At 37.3% G+C, this 22,698-nt stretch overlaps 1 protein-coding gene across 3 annotated transcripts in view; it reads right to left on the reverse strand.

Moving 5' to 3' along the window:
- tenm2b (teneurin transmembrane protein 2b) overlaps window positions 1-22,698 on the reverse strand; it is a 386,378-nt gene that overhangs the window by 220,152 nt on the left and 143,528 nt on the right. For 2 of the 3 annotated variants that reach the window (XM_049466164.1, XM_049466163.1), the window contains one exon: window positions 9,424-9,465. The exons of the other annotated variant lie outside the window; for it this stretch is intronic. In XM_049466164.1, coding sequence (XP_049322121.1) covers window positions 9,424-9,465 — 42 coding nt within the window. The remainder of the gene's footprint in view (window positions 1-9,423; window positions 9,466-22,698) is intronic. 3 annotated transcript variants of the gene reach the window in all.

A 22,698-nucleotide genomic window follows, 5' to 3' on the forward strand; every position in this document is an offset into this window, starting at 1 on the left:
AGCAACCCGCAATTACCAGCTTTAGAAACATGCCCCAGTCACAGGTGGCGCAGCCATTCCTCAGCTTTCTCCAAATGCTCTGGAAGGGCAATAATACAGAGTGGAGAGAACTCAGAGAGCTGCCACGCAATCACACTTTCTGATCATTTCAAATGACCTTCAGACTTCAATACGGCGAGTGGGTGCAGTGTGTGTATCTGTGCGAGAGAGGGAGAATGGATGAGCTTGATTGAAAAGACGGAAAAGGTGAAACCTCGTACCAGAACTGACTTATTGAGTGACAATAAGAAAAGGAATCACACAGTGCCTTAGCCTTCACAAGAAAGAGGCATGCATTCTTTATGTTTGTCCAGTAATCACTACTGGTGTTCAGTGATGGAATAGTTACTTTGAAAAGTAATCTGGTTACTGGTTACCCCTTTAAAAAGTAACTTCATTACCTTATAGATTACTTGATTTTAAAAGTAACTAATTCACTTTTAAGTTACTGCTGGCTCTACATAACAGTTTTGCCAACACTCACTTTACTGGAAGCTTCGCTCCACCTTCAGCTGATATACAAACTCAGAATAGTTTGTAACTGTCAGGCATTTAAATGGCTTTTTAAAAGGGTAAATAAGAGCGTTTTTCTGGTATTAAAAGCATAAATTTAGCTGTAACTGGAAATATCTGTGCAAAACTCTGCTGGAACTGTTAGAACTAAAGGTCGGAAAGCAGGTCGCAGTTCTCGCGAGCGTTGGTCGTGGCCGCCTCGGAAAACTGGTTTGAGCTCAGAGGAGCACGAGAGCACCGCTATTCCTCCTATTACACCTCAATGCAGCGCTGCAGTGAGTTTCAAGCTGTAATTTTACTTCTTTTAAAAGATTAAAAATCAAGGAAATCCTACCTAGTGGGGCTTTAAACGATATATTGTGCAGCCCTTGTTATTACAGTACGTATTTTAAACATTGGTAGGTCTTACTATGCCAGAAAGCACATAAACAAGTCTATTTGATATTGCAGTACAATTTGTTATGAGGGAAATGAGTTATAATATGTGCTAGTTGATGCATATTTTTGCAATCTTTAGCCTTATTTCTAACCTCAGAGCCTCTTGTTGCAAACATACCCTCACTGCTAACTTCAGAAACCATTGTTCCTTGTGTAGTACAGTAGTATAGCTAACTTGTTGTTACCTTAGCCTTGTGGCTAATTTCAGAGACCATTGTTGCTAACACAGCCTCATAGCTAACTTGTTGTTACCATAGCCTTGTGGCTAACTTCAGAACCAAGTGCTCCTGACATACCTAACCTATTATCTTGTACTTGTATTGAGGTACCTTTGCAGTCCACTGTTGCTCCTTCAGCCTTGAAGCTAAACTGTTGCTACTTTAGCCTTGTAGCTAAGTTTAGAGCTCATTGTTCCTAAGTTAGCCTTGTAGCAACGTTGCTATTCCCCATTAAACTCAATGTAACATGTTTTTTCTACTATACTCCAGTGATTAGCTGACCTATATATATATATATATAAATAAAATTCACAGTTTTTTTTTATCCTAAAGCTCATTGGCTAAATAAAGCAGAATAAGGACTAAACTGTATTTTCCCATGTCTGAGTCTCCAGCTATAGTTCTGGTTTCTATACAGTCCTTCATATTTCACTGTTTTTTTGCTGTAGAATATAATACGTACACTATTTGTACTTATTTCCTATGGTACTTGTACCTCTGGGTAAATGTATTAAATAAGCATTCCTGAGTTGAGGAGATATAGCACCACTGCGGCTTCTCACTCAAGATGAGGTGTAAATTAGTTTCCCACGTTATAATTAGGTGCTAAACAGAAAAGGGACTAATTTATATATGCTATGCAGCAGCGTTCACAAGTTCATTTAGTAGCAATACCTTACTGCACAGCAGAGTACTCACAGTTTCAAAGGTAGTCTTAAATAAGAAGGTGGTGAAGATAACCTTGTTTGTTATAGCTGTTTAAGTGTGAATAACCTTTAAAGTTTACTTTCAGAAGTTGCTGTAAACAACGTATTACACAGATACGCTTAAGATCGACAGAATTAACCAGCAGGAATGGAACTTGGTGGGTAGTTTTGATATTGTGAGGCATGCAAATAATTCAGGTTTCATGCTGTTGTACTTGCAAGTTACTTTGCAAGTAAAGAATGGGTTCCATTCCATAAAGGGTTCCAAAGCAATTCCAGCAGTTAGAAGAGTTTAAGGGGTCTCATTGTAGGGTTAGCCAAAGCACTACCCTATCACTAGGGTAACTCTAAGCCTAGCATGCAGTGACTGGGAGTGGACTGGGAGTATTGAAGGCATACTCCAGTGACATGAAGGATCTGGAAGAGCCTACACAAACCACAGGGAAGGAGAACTGATGGATTGTCTGACTTACAATTGGTGAACCAACTGCCACGATTGCTGACATTCAGTGAGCTAGATGGCATCCACGAGTCATCCTGTTAGTGCCAGCACCACTGGCAGACGGCTACATGACCCAGAACTATTGCACTCTGCAAGCAAACAGTTACAACAACTGCCCTTAACACCACATCACCATGGTCAAAGACTGTGATGGAGTTGCACCAGGCTGTCATTGAGTGACTTTTCATTATTTGACATCTTCAGTATTAAATGGTAGAGACAATCAGCGAATCACTGTTTGGAGACACACTGTAAAAAACAACTCATAGAATTTACATCAAAAAATTAAGGTAACAATTTGCACGTACTTTCTTTGAGTACAGTTTACTCCATAGTTTGAGTAATAACTCAAAAAGTAAATTTCCCTGTTGGTTCCTGTCACCATCTGTTTGCATAATGGGAAGGGCTGGGTATCGAAATTCAATACCAAAAAGGCACCAACCGAATTTTCATAGAGTACCGAAAGATCTAAAAATAAATAAATATATAAATAAAAATAAAAAATTGGTGTCTGTTTTCGAAACTTCACAAGAAACGCATAAACACAATGTGGAGAGCGTGCATAGTGCGGTAAAAACTATTCAGTATAAATGATGCCAGGAACCAGTAGGAAAAAAAAAACTAAGCTTTTTTTGTGCAAAGTACTAAGAAATGTTAAGCTTTTTTTAGTATTTTTAGTGTGTCTCAGCTGTTTATTTAGGATAATATTTACTCTGAATATGGGGTAATATATACCCAAATAAAGTGAGTGCATTTTACTTATTTCTTTTTAGAATATAGGTTTTACTGATTACTGTTTATACGTTTTACTGCTGGAAATTAGGTAATACATTAATTTACTTAAAATCACCTATTTAGTTGCTTATTGAACTATTTTATGTAAATATTATATAACTAACTTGTGTAACAACTAACACTTTAATATTTGTCTTGCAGTGTAGTTGGTAAAAGAAGGCACTGTAGAATATAACTTGGCATATATATGGAATATAACATGGTAGTCTGACCCTTACACTTACACACTACTTCTGTATGTGTAGCTCAAAATATACTGTCCATATCCGTCTGAATGTTTAATCATTTATTGCTCCTGGTAACCTTTAGCTTCCTTCAGAAAAGCACAGCAGTCTGACACTTCCTACTGGGTGATACTAGTTTTTGACGAGGAGCGTATTTAAAATATACATTACAAGCTTCAAACACAGATACTGATGGCAGCAATCTATCAAGAACAAGCAGCAGCAGAAGCAGCAGCCCAGATATGTGTGTATGTATGTGTGTGTGTGTGTGTGTGTGAGTGAGTATGGATAGCCAATTGAGGCAGACAGTTAAGGGCGACAGTTCAGTCACTTATGGGGGATTGTTGGTGGACTGACTCAGAGCAGTTATAGCTCTGGGCATGAAGTAATTTCTCAGTCTGGAAGCGCAGGCAGAGGTGGCCCTGCGTCGTCTGCTGCCGGATGGAAGGAGGTTGACAATGATCGTATGGGTGGGTAGAATCCTTGTAGATGTTTTTCCGCTTTCCTGAGGCAGTGTGACACGTTCTCCAGGACCAGGAACTGTGTTCCCGCAATCTTCTTTGTACTGCAGATGACCCCCTGCAAAGCTCTCCCACCAGCGTCTATAAAAATAAGTTGCAGTGATCAAAAAGTTCAAGCACATGTTTTTGTCTTTTTTTTTTTTTTTTCTTTTCTCGTACTGGCTGCACAGACCGTGATGAAACGCTCTACGCAGGGATCAAATTTAAAGGGAAGCAATTTCCCCCAGGATTACTGTTTTTACTGGGAAAACATTTTATTTGTAGTAAAAACCGAGTGTGAAGGTATGTGATTTGTGATTTGATTTGGATGCGCGCAATAGCAACTATAGCCGGTTAAGTACAGTGCACAGTCCTGCCATTTTCTTAGCATTAGTGAAACCATAGCAACCAAACGTGAGATTGAGTATCAGGAACACCCACAGGCGATGAGCGAACAGCAATTTTGGTTTCAAGGGGCCAAAAGTTGCTGCTGATGTGAACAGAAGGAAATAATCACAGTGTGCCTCTGACTAAATTGCTTCCTGAATAAATGAATGAGTGTGAGATGTATAAATCTACTATGAATAAAACATCGGAAAAATAAGTTTTTGGATTCTAAAATGCAGCATGAAAAAAAAAAAAAAATCACAAAAATATGCAAAAATTTGGGAGCCACATTTTTGTCACTACAAACGCATAATCAGCTGTACCAATCAAAAATCTAAATGACTTTTTTAATTATAGAGGGGTCTGATCCAATCCTATATCAGTATCGGGTCCCATATTGACATCATTCACTTACTGGTTTTGGACGAACAGAGACAATCTACTTAATAAACCAGATTCCAGTTCTTAGTTTACCGTGTTTTTCGCACTATAAGGTGCACAACCAATAAACATCTATTTTCTGGTCTATTTTCATACATAAGGCGCACCGGATTATAAGGCGCATTTTACGTGACACTGGTAAGGAACAAGGGTGTCGCCATGTTTCCCTTCTAATTCAGCAGGTTTGTATGAGTCAGTCAAGTTAAAATGTTAACACAGATTTCACTCTTGAAAAATGTATATTTGGGTCAGTAAAGTGTTTCTGTTTATTTACAGTAAGCTTAGATTTACAGATTACCACTAAAAATGGAGCATTAGCATTAGCATTAGTGGCTAGCCACTAGTGCTTAGTGTGATTAGCAGGTAAAGCTAATGCTGCTCCAGTAGTGCTAGCCGAGGTTAGCAGCAGGCTACAGGCCGGTAATACTCACCTCTGCATGGGCAAAGAGTTAGCACTTAGCACGGTTAGCGGATACTAAACTGAAACTCTTGTATAACATTGCACTGTATAACATACTGCTCCTTACAACCTGACTGGTAAAATTTACTGGTAAAAAGGAACATCACAAAAGACGCACTGACTATTTTGGGGGAAAATTAAAGGATTTTATGTGCGCCTTATAGTTCGAAAAATTATATACATTTTGTCCTTCTGTCCGCATGAATATCTTTGCCATTTTTGTTAATAAAAAACAGAGTTTAATGAAAATACTGATGTCAAAGTGCATGCATGTTTCTTCTGAATCTAAACTGATCCCTTATTCCCAATAGAGGGAACTACATAAGGCCAAAATAATTATAGGCACTGTAGTGAATCCCAATGGTAGATCTGGTTCAAACTTTGGAACAAACTTTATATTATCATTACATGTATGTGTACAATTTCTGCTGATATGACCAAAGGTTCCTGACTTCTGTTCATTAAGGTAAAAAAAAAAAGCGAGGCCTGCGAATATAAAGAAAGTAAGTAATTCGCTGCTGTAGAGCCTCCCAATGGCTAATCTAGCTCAAACTTTGCAACAAACTTCATATTATCATTACATGTAGGTGTAGACATTTTGGAACTGATTTAACCAAAGCTTCATGAATTTTGTCCAGTTAGGTTTGAAAAAGTGAGGTGATTAATAATAATAATAATAATAATAATAATAAGATACAATAATATATGAAGTAGATAACAAGAAACAAGATAACAAGAAAGAAATAATAGGGAGAGAGATTAAGAGAGAAAAACAGGGCAAAAGCATGGAACTCCTGTGGGGTTTAGAGAATAATAGTTGGTGTCTTAAGCCTTGCTTATTTCTTATTTGCTGATAGAGCTGCTGGCTGGAGAGACTTTACACAGCCCTCCCCCCTCTCTCCCAACCCCCTAACCCCCCCCTCCCACATACACAATCACAAGTCAATGTGCTGAGCAGTGTGATAGCAGCAGCAGCATCACCACTACCAGCACATAAGCAGGTTGTTACTACGCACCACATGAGGTAAAATGGGCGAGAGAAAGAGTATATGAGCCAATAACACACCCCGACTCTACTGGACCACCATCACTCAGCAGAGGCTCATTTGGCCAAAGTGTTTTATTGTCCCACCTCACCACATAGAACTATAATTCCAGGACAGTGCACTTCTACTCCTGTAAAATAAATAAAGATTCTGTAATGGGTATCGGCTTGGATGTACAATACAACAGTTCAGAGAAAAACCTTTTATTGACCTATCCAAACTCAAACGTGTTCTTTCACATAAAGAAAAAAAACTCTACAGCAATGAACAAGCTCAAATATCGCCATTCGCCCTACTGAGGCTCCATTTAGAGCAGGGGTTGGCAATAGATATGGCCTAGAAGCATGAAACATCTGGCCTGTGAGGTTGTTTGAACTATAATTAACAATAATAAAAAAAATGCTTCTCTGGCGAGCTTTTATTTACATTCCTCCCCCGTCTCTCTGTCAAGCTCTGTGTGACTATAGTTCCCACCCGTTTTCAAATTTCCGCCCGTTCTTGGGCTCCCTATCTCTTTATAAGGGCATTTTTTTCCTGGTCGTTTCCCAATTTACTATCCGGGGCAGCGGTAGTGTATTGAACCGTGACCCTGGTGACCTGGGTTCAATCCCGTATGAGAAGCGGTGTGTTTATTTATTTATTTTTTCCTTTCTTCTTGGGGTTTACCTGCTTTAAGGTCAACTGTTCTGCAATTGGGTTCAACAACCCTTTGGGCTGGAGAGCTACTAGTCTGTAGCACTCCAGCACATTACACTTCATTTTCTAAAGCAGATTTTATATACATAATGGCTTGAAAAACATCTGGCCCGCGGCCAAACCTAATTGCCGATGCCTGATTTAGAGTTACAACATAAAATTGATATTTCAGTTTGAAATGCTTCACTAGGACTAGACTGCACTATTGCAGATAATTCAATTGTAGCTGGTTAAAATGAGCAACAAAATGTCAGTCCTGATGCTGTCAGTCTGCCTGCTCTGGACTCTGAACTACACAACAAAGACTCCAAATCCCAGCATGCACCTACCCTGGACTTCCCTGACTCAGCTAAAGATGTGAAGCTACAGCATTCTTGCTCCCCCAGTTACTGATTGTTTTCACCTGCCCTGTCTAGTATAAAAACTCTTTAGCTTGCTCTGTTCCCAACCAAGTATTGAATCTAGTTTTCTAGCTTTTCTACAACATGCTTCCTTTGTTTATTGCCTTTGTTACCCACTTGTTTTTGTCCTCTCTATTGTTTATTCCATTGCCAAACAATTTCGGTAATTTTGACTACTTTTTTGCCTTTGCTCTTTCTCTTTGCTGGGTTTACCATGTATGACCCTGTTTTGCCTGACTATGCTCTGGTATGTTGTTTATATTTGCCATATTGTTACTGACCCTCCCTGTCCCTTACTACTCCAGTAAGCCTAGCCAGTTTGTTAATAAACTGTGTGATTGGTATCTGCGAGTGTTTGCAGGGTGTCTGGCCAGCGTGACACAAATCTGACATTGTATTAAGGTAAAATTAGCTTGATTATACACAAAAAACCTACTTTCAATGTAAGCATCGTCTTATTTTGCAGCTTTATGAATTGTACACACTAAATATTTATAACATTAATAAAACTTCATTCTTTCTATACTAATTGTCCATCTTATCAGCTCCACTTTGAATTTTGGATTACTTTGTTGTTGTAAAATTATAAACAGTAGTCCTTTTGGTTTTCTGCAGACTTTGTAAGCCTCATGCTGAATTTTTTTTAATGCATCAAATAAAAGGCCTGTAGCTGCCATCTAATTCACTTTCTGCTCTACTGCTTGGCATTCAAGCAGAAAAAGCTTATGAATCCTCAGCTTCCTCATTAGCTTTCACACTGGTCTTGTTACTGTGCCTTACATTTATGATCAGTGTCCACAGCAAAAACCTACAGTATATCACACTGCATTCACATTAAATACAATATGACTATAATCCATGTGATAAGAAATAACTGTATGACTAGAAATATATACTAAGATTTATATGATGAAGGTACTTAACTAGCTTCTGCAGCCACAAAGCCTAAAACAAGTTTAATTATGTTTACATTACCCATATCACAATACTTTTATTCACAGAATTGTTAAGATCTACATAAATTAATAAATAACTTGGTAATGTAATTTGTAGAATATAGATTTATTAATAAATAGTTCTATAACTTTTTTTTCTAAACCAGTGCAACAACAGAGCCTGTGAGAGGCCTTGCACATACATACAGTAAAACCTTACTTCATGTGAATAGTCATATAAAAATGTCTCTTTAAACACCATCAATATAAAGGCGCTATTCTTTAAACGGAAGTGAAAAATTACAGATCCAAGGCCAAGCATAGAGCTGTAAATTCAATAAAGAGTTGACATACATAAAATGATGTGCTGCCGACTCTAATTGTCTCACCCTTTGACCCACGGTGCAAGCTGACAGCTTCTGAAAACTGCTGCAGTAATGGAATGATGGCCTGTGCTCACATAACGTAATTGCAGGTGAGGAAATCTTGTTAAAGACGGGCAGCTGAAGTAGTGAACAATACGTTATGACACAAACGTCACGTCAAATCAGTTTCAGAGCAGGACGAACCGGCTAATTCGGTTTCATCTGTGCAGACAAAGCCAAAATCCTCAAGCCCATTTGCGAAAATCATCAGGACATCAACCGGCAGTGCAAATGTTTGTGTAAAATGACTTTTTCAAATGGCAATCACTCAAATCCTTTTCCCAGGGCTGGACGGAGGAAGCTGGCAGCACGCAGAGAGAGGCTAATTGGCCTTGGGTTTGTTTAAAGCATTGTGATTAATGAAGTTTCTAATGAGGGCTTTATGACGGAGGGAGCGATCCATCTGCCGCAGGCTGCTGCGCTCATCAGGGACGGCGTGGACCGAGCGGTCAGGATTACAGCGCTGCGCTTCAGACACGCTCATTTCTCTTCTACAGCCCGATCATCTGGATTTACCGGACAGTCAACACTCTGTCTACAACCCCAGTACGACCACAGACACCAAAACCACTAAAACACCAATCACTGGGAATTAGTGAACTCACACATAAAAACACACACATGTACTGTATGGAGACACACACACACTTACTGTACATGGACACTGACACAACAACAACAACTAATGGAACTTACTGAATGGGTGATCACTGAACACGTCTTCATCATCAAAGTATGCTTGTAGAAGAAAGGGTGAAAGAAATAAAAGTAAAATAATGATAGAAATGATAGAAAAGCAAACAGACATTGTGAATGCACACATACATAAAACATCACAGTGTGTGAGTGTGAGGAAATAAAGAACCCCTTTTCATACAGAAACAGGGTGTCTACACTTCCATAGGTCAGCATTTCACTCCTGACAGGTTGAGAAATATGCTCTATGCCACATGTGTCAAACACAAGGCCCGCGGGCCAAATGTGGCCCGCCACGTCTTTTTATGTGGCCCGCGAGAGCTTGTAAGATCTTAGTGTCTATAATAAATAAGTCAGAAGCGTTCTTTGACCAAAAAATACATTTCCCACAATGCTTGTCGATTGTATTACCCGCAAAGTTACGGCTTACTGCCACTACACGGCAGTGTAGTCATTGATGTGGAAACCCTGCCGGAGGGAAGGTGTAACTTCGCGGGTGGAATTGAGACATATAAATGTTTATCCCATAATGTCCAGAAAAAGAGAAGTTGATGCAGACGGACGGCTGTGCTTCAAGGCGAAAGACCGGTATGCCTTTTGTGTTACGAAGAGTGTTACTGACCAAAATAAACGCTTTTTAGGAGAGATATAAGTTCTGTGTAAATATTTATAAGACAATAGCTGACAAAATCTGTTTTAATGACGTTAATAAACATCACTGGGACAGCGCTAGTCGCAGTTTCACCGCAGCAAAGTACGAGGACGTGAATCACTTATCTAACCAGCCTTTACTAATTTCTGCCCTCAATAACCCTTTCAATAACCTCCAATAGCCTTTAATAGTCTTCAGTAGCCTTCAACAGTCTAACCTTGCAGCCGTGGTGTGTCCACTAAACTCCGTAGTTATAAACATCCTGAGGTTAGCAGCGCGATAACTGACCTGTTTATAATGTAATCCCAGCAGTGACTCATGCTCTAAACGGCTGCTGTTAGGTGATTGGGCTGAAAGATGAACTGTAGAGAGCTGTATTATTCGGTTACAAAAATCTTTATTTCATACACAGAAGAACTTAAAAATTTTAAAAACGCTCCAGACTGGCTGAGCTGAGCCCTGTAGCCCGTGGCTGGGCTGTAGCTCTGACTCAGTAAAGACTGCGGACTTGTGGTGCTGCTGCTGCAGCTCCCACTAGTGGTTGGATGAGGAACTGCTAAATCTGAGGAAATGCTATGTTCTTAACAGCTCACAATTTGATTTTATATTTATTAAGCCTTATTTCAGTTAATAATTTCAAAGTTAATATAACTTGATGTCATGTCATTTCTATTCACTTGAATAGTTTGGTTCTTGATTGATGGAGTTTTTGGATTTCATGACATGACAAATTAAAAGGATTTATGTTAATAGAGCAACAAGCAAACATTTTTTCCATGCAACTGTAATATTTGATTGAATAAATAATATATTGAGAGTTATTTAACATTAAGGAGTAATTACATTCATTTACATATATTACATTTGGTTACATTTTATTACATTTATAAGTTACATCTGGCCCTCGGAGGACAGCCAATATGCCAATGTGGCCCTCGGCCAAAATGAGTTTGACACCCCTGCTCTATGCTATGCTATTTCACATTCTTTAAAAAAAATGCCATTTTTGGATCTTTTATAATGGCAATTGTTCTATGTAAATAAAAAAAAAAAACTTTAAATGGAAGTCAATTAAATTATATATATTTTAAATAATTTTGGACTATGTCATCATGAAATATATACTTTCAAACAAAAGTTTGGGTACCCCTTGACAAACGATATATTTTTTTAGTGAGCGTTTTTTTTACACTGTGTTTCTATATTCTGAAAGAAACATTTTATTTTGCACAGGTGACAATTAAGCCCTTCCAGCCAATAGCAATTAATTTACTATTTTTCCCCTTTGGGGAATGTCCTATATTATTTACTTTAGGTTAATGTGTATCTGCTTCAGAGAGTACTATTCTTCTGACCAAAAATTATGTGATTTGGAGTTAAACTAAAATAAATAGGCCTGTAATATATATGTATGACTCATATATTAAAAATGCAATTATAGAATTAAGAAGAATGTGTACTGTTGCTCTCTAGCAAAACCTGCAAACCCAAAATGTGTCTGAACCCAAATCCAAATGCATTTACTTATGTTTATCAGCATCAATAAACATGTGGTGTATCCTCACTGTATTGACTCTGTAAGTAGCAGACATAGTGTGTGGAAAGTTGGGGTTCTAAACTATCAATCAATACCATTTTACTTTCTGTAAGATCTGAGTTTGATGAGATTGTAGTATTGTTATTGTTGTACAGTCGATTCCTTAGAGAAGAAAAACACAAACATTACATTTTCATCATCTATTGTCACAGTCGAATCTATTGACTTCATATAAGCACGTATAGTACTCTTTCTCTCTCTGCCCATTTCTGTATGTTTCAATAACAAAACAGACCATTTTCCATCTTATATTCAAAAGTTCTGTTATATATCATCCCCAGAAATCAGTTTTTAGAATGCTATTCTGTATTATCGTAAGAAGGCGGGGTTACACCTAAGAATAAAGTGATTGTCAGCCTTGACTCCAGTCCAAATATCAGCTTGAAACATTATTTTATCTTCTTTTAATTAGTGATGTGTGCAGATGCACATTAGGTTTATTATCAAAAATAAACTTGTATTCAGCTGTTTGCAATAAACCAATCAACAAGAACAAACTAATTAAAACAAATACAGTACCAGTCAAAAGTTTGGACACAATTTAAATATTAAACATATATTAAACACATCTTTTTTGTTTTTTTCAGCCATTTCTCATTTTCTGCAAATAAAAATATTGTCTTTTAGAGCATTTATTTGCAGAAAAAGAGAAATTGCTGAAATAACAAAAAAGATAACTTTCAGACCTCAAATAATGCAAAGAAAACAAGTTCATATTCATTTTTAAGAAGTTTTAAGAGTTCAGAAATCAATATTTGGTGGAATAACCCAGTTTTCATGCATCTTGGCATGTTCTCCTCCACCAGTCTTACACACTGCTTTTGGATAACTTTATGCCACTCCTGGTGCAAAAATTCAAGCAGTTCATTTTGGTTTGATGGCTTGTGGTCATCCATCTTCCTCTTGATTATATTCCAGATGTTTTTAATTGGTTAAAATCAAGGAAAAACATCATCAATAAGTGTTTTTTTTTTTTTCATTTTTTTCCAGAGCTGTATATTTTTATCAGTCGTACATACAAAAGGAAATGCAGACATTTTATTTCTTAAAGAGCAAAAAACCTGCATTTGTAATGCAAGTAATTTATTTATTCAACAGAAGCCACTTTAGTGTGCCACCAAAACTTTAACTCCACTATTACTTAGTGGTGGGTGACCACCTTCTGAAAGTAGAAAAACCTTTAACTGCCTCTTTCTTCCCAGTCTGTTCCTCACTTTGCTCCACCTCCACATGCTTGTTAACGACCCCCAACTTTTCCCTTTTTTTCCTTCAAATGTGGTGAGAGGGCAGGATGCAAGCAGATAATGAGGATGGATATACTCTGTAATGCAGTACAGGCTGTAACAGCTACAGCAGAAGGGACTACTGTACGACTCTAGGTGGAACACACTCTAACCAGCAAAAGGTACAAATCTGTAGCTTCTGTGTTTGTTACACCTCCACTTTGTACATATATATATACTGCATCTTTCTTCAGTATTTCTAGACATCAAAAAAAGGAAAATAAGGTCAGAAGTGCAGACTCGAACCTGTCAGTGCAGCAGTGTGTAAAAAGTGCTAAAAAAAAAAAAACTCAGCACAATTCCAAGAGTTAGGAAAGCAACCCTGAAGCTTTTATCGCAGGTTGAATAGCTGCAGGATTTCAGGCAATTTGGGGGAACTAAAGAACCAGCTTCTCTGAGGAGAAAAAAAACTCTGAACAGATTAAACCGAGGTACAAAGAAAAACACACTGCCACTGTACCGCCATTCAGATGAGCACGAGTCTTTAGAACGCTGTTCTTTTATCCCCTCACATTATCCATGGGTGGTTTGTCTTGCGCAAAGGACAAGGGCAGACCCCATTAAGTGGCAAATTGCCGTCTCACGGCTTAATCAGTCGGCATCAGCATTCTGCAGGGAACATATGAAAAGTCATTATGGTCAAATCAATTCTCAATTACCTCTTTTTGCTGCCGCCATCGACACATTAAATAAATGCCCGCCGCTGTCACCGCTACTCCCGCTCACCAGGTGACAGCGAAACGGCTGCACACGCGTTATTGGAGCGCCCGCCCGGCCAACGCTACTGGACTGTAAACAATCGCGAAAGAGCGGCGCGGACGGGGGAAAGGGACAGATAAGCATCGAGAGCAACAAGCACCATTAGTACATTCATTAGCGCTGTCACACCTGTACAGTAAAGCCACGGCTCACTGCACACACACACACACACACACACTACACTGCTGTAAGCTCATAGACACACTAGCACACAAACTAAAAAACACCCTCTTAATATAAAGTACAGCTCTCGATCGCTCAAAATAAAAAACTAATATTAGTCGCACATTTTAAGAATAGAAATTAACACTGCAAATTTAAGAATGGAAATTTGAGCATAAAATAAAGAGCCAATTCAATTTGTCATTCAAATATGACATAAAACATATATACAGTCATGTGAAAAAGTTTGGGCAGCCCTATTAATCTTAATCATTTTTAGTTCTAAATATTTGGGTGTTTGCAACAGCCATTTCAGTTTGATATATCTAATAACTGATGGAAACAGTAATATTTCAGGATTGAAATGAGGTTTACTGTACAGAAAATGTGCAATATGCATTAAACCAAAATTTGGTGCAAAAGTATGGGCACCCTTATCATTTTATTGATTTGAATACTCCTATCTACTTTTTACTGACTTACTGAAGCACAAAATTGGTTTGGTAACCTCACTGAGCTTTGAACTTCATAGCCAGGTGTATCCAATCATGAGAAAAGGTATTTAAGGTGGCCAATTGCAAGTTGTTCTCCTGTTTGAATCTCCTCTGAAGAGAGGCATCATGGGCTCATCAAAACAACTCTCAAATGATCTAAAAACAAAGATTGTTCAACATAGTTGTTCAGGGGAAGGATACAAAAAGTTGTCTCAGAGATTTAACCTGTCAGTTTCCACTGTGAGGAACATAGTAAGGAAATGGAAGACCACAGAGACAGTTCTGAAGAACAAAGTGTTTCGCCTGGATGCCTCTATATGCAAAATATGAAAAAGGAACAGGGAAAGATTCTCCTCAAATAAAACAGGACTCCACCCACTCACACCTGATTGTTATTCACATCTGACTGAGTAAAAACACCTGATTTCTGACTAATTTCAATTCTTAAATAGATTCACATACTTTTGTCAATCAAAATATGTAAAATAGCATAATTTTCCTTAAGAAACTAATGATTAAGTCTAAAATTATTGTGTCATTTGTGTAATTATTTTTTTCTTATCAACTTTTAGGTTAAATCAATCAAAGTTTTAGGTTAAATTTGTGCAGAAATGGCTCTGAAGGGGTCCAGCGACATAATACACTGTCACTATGACATGAGGAAAGCCAGTTCAAACCCTAGGTCATGCTGTCTGCCATCAGAAGCCGAGAAGAGTCTGAGAGTGTAATTTGTCATGCTCTCTCTGGGGTGGTAGATTGTACTTTCTCCCCTCACCACTCCCAAGCTGATGTTGGTCAGCACAGGCATGTTTTAGCTGATGTATCAGAGCTGAGTCGCTGCGCTTTCCTCCAAACTGCCGGCTGCAAAATGATGCAGGATCAGCAGCAGTAAGAAATAAGGCAGCGACTGGTTCACAGGTATAGGAGGAGGCATGTGCTGGCCTTTACCTGCCTAATTTATGGCATTACTTTTGATAGGAAGAGTCATAGAGCGGGTTGGGATATTGGCCTTCCAAATTGGGGAGAAAATGACATAAAATTGGAAATAAATATATACATGCAGGAATATAGAAATCTCTACACGGTTTACAAAACTTCAAACAGCACCACTGGAAGTATTGACCTACAATAACATGCATTTGTGCAAAAACTAGCAGAAAGAAATACTTTTCTGAAGATGAAAAGCAGGAAATTGTTTTCCTGCAAAAAACATGAAGAAAACTTAAACTGAACAAAACTTTAAGAGGTCATCAAACTGTGAAAAGAAATAAGTGATTAAGAGCACAGTCCAATTCTCTCAGATAAAGGCTTGCTAAGAAAAGTGTCCATCAGACAAATTAAATGCATCAAAAGCAGCTATATACAAAAGCTTTAACAGTAAACATGTTTTTAAAGCTGCAGATGTCCTGCAGTTGTACTTAAAACTTAAAAAAAAAAATATTAGCATCAGTAAGGAGGTATCGGGTGATTAATTGACATGGAACATTAGATAGTAAGATGTTATGTCCCTTAAAAGTGGCTGATGGAATAAAAAATGGAATAAAAAAAGGAGTCAAGCTTTTTAAAATTACATTATTGTTATGTACCATCACATAAAAATTGGTTGCTATAGGGGAGAATGAAAAAAGAAGAAAGCATGGTGTGGCCACCATCATCTCCTGATCTCTTTCCTATGGAGAATTTCTAGATATTTGATAATCTAGACAATTTGAGACAACACTAAGACTAAGCATGATTCAGATACGTATAAGGAAGTAAACTGAATACTTAGATTCACTCAAAGGTTGCCAGGTCTGTATAGAACCCTCATGTGTTTGCTAGTTGAATACAGAACCATCACTGGGGGGATTCTGACAATTCTATGGTCTGAAGAACCTCATGTGAGATCATACAGGAGTGAAAGTGGTTGGGCTTATGGTAAAAAAACAAAACAACATGACATCCATTATAAGATAATTACTTACAAAATATTTTACCTATATAATTCAGATGCAGTTAAACATTTTGTGGGTTTTCCTCCAAATAAAATATTTTCACTCATATATATATTTTTTCATCTTGTCTTGTGTGGTAAGTGTCTCATCACACCTTTAATTGTAATTCATTCTTGACATTAAAACAAACGCAGAACTGAACTGAAAGCAACCTCTACAAAGTTTGTGTCCTCAAGACTCCCCCATCTTTTGAGCAAATGAATGAATACGAATCCAGGTGGTTCAACGTCTCCATTTGTCCTTTCATTTCTGTAAAAGGACAATTCCGTCCGCGATTCACACAGAGAAAATGATCAGAAAGGTAGAGGCAGCCGAGGGAGAGGGAGAGAGAGAGAGCTTTCATACAGGCGTCCTTAACCTGCGAGCTTTGACAGGACCATTATTGGGCTATGGTTTCAAAAGCTGATATGATGAAATATGGTGAAAACTTCCACCTCACAGTGCAGCGAGAGTGATGGAGCTGAGCACCCTAGTGGTTAACAAAAGGCACCGACCCAATCGTATCAGCTCTCACAGATACCAAAACCTACAGAAAACTTCTGCTCCCTAGTCTGATAGATCCTAAATTGTACTTATTTGCAGTGATTTGTAGTCATGTATTTTGCTGATACCTCCATCTTGGTAAAAAAAAAAAAAAAAGATGAAGCCCAGTAAACTTTAAAATGTAATCATTGTAACGTGCAGTCTGATTGGAACTGCCAAGCTGGCAGAAAAAAGCAGCTAAAGAGGCCCAAAAGCTGGCTGCACTTTTCCAAACTAAACAGTAATTAATCTCTGAACTAATCTCCTTCACGAAAAGCTGCATTTTTTTAAACACATAAGAAGCATCTCCTCTAATCTATCCCCAGAGCTGTCGTTTACTCCTCATCAACACACTAGTGAAAACACATGGCTGAGCAAATGCTAATGCACATACACTATACTACACAAGTATCATAACTGCTTGCCTGCATTGCGTTTGTGATTTAAGGCTTGGATGGAGCTGCTCGCCCATTAAAACCCATTCGATTAATGCCCCGTCCACACAAACCCGAGTATTTTTGAAAAAAAGAGGGTTTTGTCTCCATTTTGGCCTTCCGTCCACACGAAAACAGCGTTTTCCGTCATGGAAAAAACTGAGGTTTTTGAAAACGCTGACGTCACACAGAGTCTGCGCATGTCTGCTTTTCCTTTTCGATCGGGAGGGGATTCTGTTTCGGTGCAACAACAGCGAACTCCGGCCGTTTAAAGCATATTTACACCCAGCTGATCCAACTACTGCCCTCTCTGACCAAACAGCGCGGAATTACCCAGAACCAGCTTTAAACGCAGTAACACGTTTTACCAGTGTAGCTGAGACCAGTGATAGTGGCGTGTTGGCTGTTCTACACACTACTCTATCAATATGAGCTTTAATTATACTGATCCAACACCACCCTGGATGTACTGACAGACCAGCTACACCAGCACACTCAAAATACACTCAAAAATCATATTCTGTTACTGGAGCTCCTCATCCAGCCTGTTTCCTCCCCAGCCTCTCTGGATTTTACAGCGGGTCAGTAATGTGGGTTATAGTGATTTGTTTATAGATTCTGATAAATTGTGATAAACATGTGATTAGAGGTGTCCTGACCACAATAATCGGGTGATTGCCGGTTTGAATCCTGTTCACGTAGCTTGCCATCAGATGCCGGACCTTGCTCTCTCATCCCCAATGGGTGATGTCCGGAGCACAAGGCGTCTGTGAGCTGATGTATCAGAACCGAGTCACTGCGCTTTCCTCAGAGCGTGCTGTGATGCTACTCTGCAATGCTGTTCAAAAAGAGGTGGTAGCTGACTTCACATGTGTAAAATGGATTAAAAAATAGTGTTCAGACTTTTGTTTTATTTGATTTTAAAGATAGGTAAGTAAATGCAGCTCCTGGAGCAAACTATATAAAAGAAATAACATTCTCTGAAGATGCAAAATGACTTAATATACAGAATACAGAATAAAAAAGTAACAGTGGCATGTACACTAGGACATTTGGATGCTGAACTAGTGCATTACATCCAGATATCACTATCAGATACCACATCTTTCAAACTCTTTTTGCAGACGGCTGGGGGTGTTTCTGTACTTGTTTTGGGAATTTTCACCCACTCTTCTTTGCAGCACACTTCAGAGATATTTTTTTGCGCTGTGCTGCTGCACTTCATGTTTAATATCTACCCACAGAAAATTTTCCGTGGTGCTCAGAAGTCAGGGAACTGTGAAGTTGTTTGCGGGAGATTTTTGAGGTACGCTTTAGATCATTTTTCATTTGTAGGAGTCAAAACCTTTCTCAGCTTAAGTTTCTTGATTTAATAACCCAATGAACCCATTGATTTTTCATATAACTCTGCAATGACAACTGCTTATTAATCGATAACTACAAGCAAGGAAATGCAAGTTTAAGTTATTCCTAAAAAGTTCCTAAAAAACTTTTATAACTTGGAACTCGCCATGTCATGTCCAGTAGAGTGGAACACAGTAGGCCAGCACTATTAAATATTATTTATCTGTCTTTTCTTTGCAGTTGAGGCTGGATTAGCAGCATTTGTAGCATTATATTTCATCTTTATGATCTGCTCCACTTACCCAAGTCTGGCTTTTTTTTTTTTTGCTTCTTTCTTTTTTTAATGTTATTTTTTTCCCCACATTGAAACCCAGCTAAATTATTTATGCACACCACTTGCAACAGGAGTGAGTGCTGTTACCCCTCTCCTAATGACGTTGAAAATGTTGCACATTAACATTGCTGTAGTTCATAGTTTGTCTACTCCACCACCCAATCAGATGCCCTCTTTACTGTGGACTTTTTTGGGGTTTTTTTTGCTGATCATTTTCTGTTTTACAGATCTTTACATTTTCTGAATACCATTTTAAACCATGCACATTTTACGCTGAATGTGCTTTAATATTTTTCTATTTTACGTTCCAACTTTGTAGGTATTGGAATTGATATGAATGTTCCTGAATTGTTTTACACACTTCAGTAGTTTTAATAATAATATTTTACTTTACATTTACTTTACATTACATTTAGCGGACACTTTTATCCAAAGCAACTTACAAAAACATTTTTTGATAGGGCCTAAAGGAGGGCAAGGGCAATAGAAGGATAGAGGAGAAAATGAGGTTAGAAGTAGTTAGTTTGTTTGAGGTATTAGGAGTAGGTGGAATTCACTAAGGAAAACTCTAAAACTCAGCTCACTGGTGTCACTAAATCATTTTAAACTATTAATCTCTAACCATCTCTTACCTTCAGACAGCCTATAACAGTTTTAGTGGATTTTTTTCTTTTACCCTTTTATTTATTTTTTATTTTGTCTTTTTTTATTTATCTAATTTCATTTCATAGATTTTAGCCTTTGTATTTATTTATTTCATTCCATCTCTTTATTTGTTTTATTACTGATTTTACTTTTGGCTTTTTTACCTTTTTATTTAATTTATTTTGTCCTTTTATTATTATTTATTTTAGTTCCATCAATTACCTTTTTTTTTATAAATTTGGTGTTATTTTAGTGTCCTCTATTTTTATCTTGTCTGCATATCTTTTTTATTCTGAATTATTATCATTATTGTTTGCTTGTTTTTTTTATTTATTTTTTTCATTCATTTTTATTTTCATTCCCTTTCACCTGATTTGAAAACGAGGGTTACCCTCAATGTATTATCGAGTATAAATAAATGATTGATTGATTGATGTGTTAGATTAAAAATAAAATCATTAGTTTTATTAATTCTTCTTCACAAAAATGGCAAATTATAATCATTTACATCTTTTTCCCTCTGCGTGTGGCTAATGATGATGGAAAAAAATAGTGGATATAATAAAGGTGGGCGTTCATTCTGAAGCAAAAGCTTCTTTTCCAAAATACTACCTTAAGTAAATATAAAATTATATATTAAATATTAAATGCAGTAACACTGGAATACATTATCAACATGAGGTAAAATTTGTCTAAAAGGTCTAAAAGAGAGTCAGCACACATATCTCTAATACGCAAATCTAGAAAAAGTCTATTCAAATCAATTACAGAAAGTGTCATTCAGTTACAGCACCAATCATTTATTATTATTAGCTTTTTTAAACATACAGCTGAACATTAAATCCATGAATCTGCTTGCTGTGTTAAGGAGTCTTTATAGACAAGTAGTCAAAAGCATGTCTTGTCTGGGGGCAAATCTTTTGAAGATTTTGAAAACACATGCCTCTAGACATCTTAAAATATCAGACATGACATTACTGACAGCTGAGTATTCAAGACTCATCAAACTAACCTGAAAGATAAAGGCAGAATATTGAATGTTTAAATTAACTTTATACACCATTCAATAAAAGTGCCAGATCAGTAAAGGCTGTTAATACTGTACTGTAGCTCTAAAAGAACATGGTAAACACGTCTCTTATATAAGGCTGTGGATCGTGATAGATTTTCAGAAGGCTGTGTAGACTCTGTAGACGAAAGCATGAAAAACAGCAGTTGTGGGCAAAGTAGGATCCAAACATATTGATCCACCTTTTTTTTTTGCCTTGTTTCTGCAAAACAAGTAGTAACTCAGCAAGTACTTTTAAGTAAACTACGCCTGTGAATATGTTTTATATGTGTTTTATGTACTATATTCATGTAATCTCTGATCTGATGAGTCAGTATTTGAAAGTATTTCATAAATGAACAAAACAACACACTCAAAAACACAGAATATGGGCTCCAAGTGGTCCAGTGGACTAAAGTACTATCACTATAATCAGTTTTTAACAGTGGTGTGCAGTCAGGCCCTTCTAAGCCTTCAGAGAAGGGGTGACAATACAGGTCAGTGCATGTAAAAATTTACATATTTTTTAATCAGGAAATATATATTATAGTTAATGTAAGTGTATGGACTTATTTTATAAATGAACTAAAATAAAAATAAAAAACAGCAACTAATTTAAAGCATTAGTCTGGGTTTTTCAGTTGCTATAGGACTCCTATCTGACTGACAGCGGTTTTAACCAATCAAAGCTTTTTAAAATGGCTTCTGCTCACGGTCTGTGTGGAGTATTACTGTAATTATTACGAGTTTTTTTTAAAGCAAAGGCATAGCTTCTACGTTAAAACAGATTTGAATGGTTAAATTGTTCAAAACCTTTTGTAGATAAAACAAAAAAAAACATTTTCTTTATTAAACCATTTACAAAAATGTACCTAATTATAAACTCCTTTTAAATACTACCTACATTACTACCTAAAAAAATCCCATTGCTCAATGAGGCTCGTGTCTTGAGGGGACGTCTAACTGAGCTGAAGTTCTTAATGCATTAAATCCCCACTTTCATGGACGTCTCTTTAAAATGCCAGCTTTACTTAGAATCTCATCTCAGTTTCACCTACAGTTCTGCAAATAACCGGGTTAATATGATCTGAATCATCTGCATGTTGAGCTAAAGTGATAGTCAAAGGTACTGAAGGCTTGAATGAACAATCAGCAAACTTTGTGAGCAAATAATGGCCGTGAACGTATGTGAGGAAAAAAAAATGACAGTATGCAGAACAGAACTAAACGATGAGTAATTAATGAAAAGAACAGAAGGTTCTAAAGGCCACCAATCAGCAACGACAACTTATTCACTACAACTGGCAACCGAGCACGGTAACCTATGGCAACCCTTAGCTGTCACTGGCAAGGCCAGAAATAAGTGTTAACTTACTGTAATATTTTAGAGAAGCTCACTGATTCATTTGCATACACACACACACACACACACACTTAAAAATGCTCACACATTCAAGTGGCACGCTGCACCCAAAGCAACACTGCCATCATTAAGTTCCACACACTGGTGGCCCAGAAAATCACAGCTTTTAGATATACATGCAGTGTTTACTACCACACTACAGTGCTTAGCATGTTCAACCAGTGCAGAGTCTTCATTAAGTGTAGTAATAAATCTGTAGTGATTGTATATCATCGCTGTCCAATGAAAAACAAGTATCTCCATTTTTGACATTTACTCGATAGCTTTAACTAACTGTTTCTTACACTGTATCAACATTTCTTGACCAATAGAAATTCTACAAAATGACCTGAAATAAACTCTTTTTACATTGACTTTCATTGAAAGTTAAAACGGTTTTATCTCTCATCTGTAAAGCTGCTGGATTGGATGACAGTGTACAGATTTTACAGTGAAGCAAAAACATCTCTGGAGGGAATTAAGCTAAAAGACTAAAAACACAAATTAAAAAAAATTGTAGTCCAGATATAATGAGAATATGGCTAGATTTTCACATTAAAGATGTGAAAATTATTATTTTATCATGATTACTTTCTATTATTAGA

This window comes from Astyanax mexicanus, chromosome 17 (assembly GCF_023375975.1).
Source record: "Astyanax mexicanus isolate ESR-SI-001 chromosome 17, AstMex3_surface, whole genome shotgun sequence".
NCBI classification, from domain to species: domain Eukaryota; kingdom Metazoa; phylum Chordata; class Actinopteri; order Characiformes; family Acestrorhamphidae; genus Astyanax; species Astyanax mexicanus.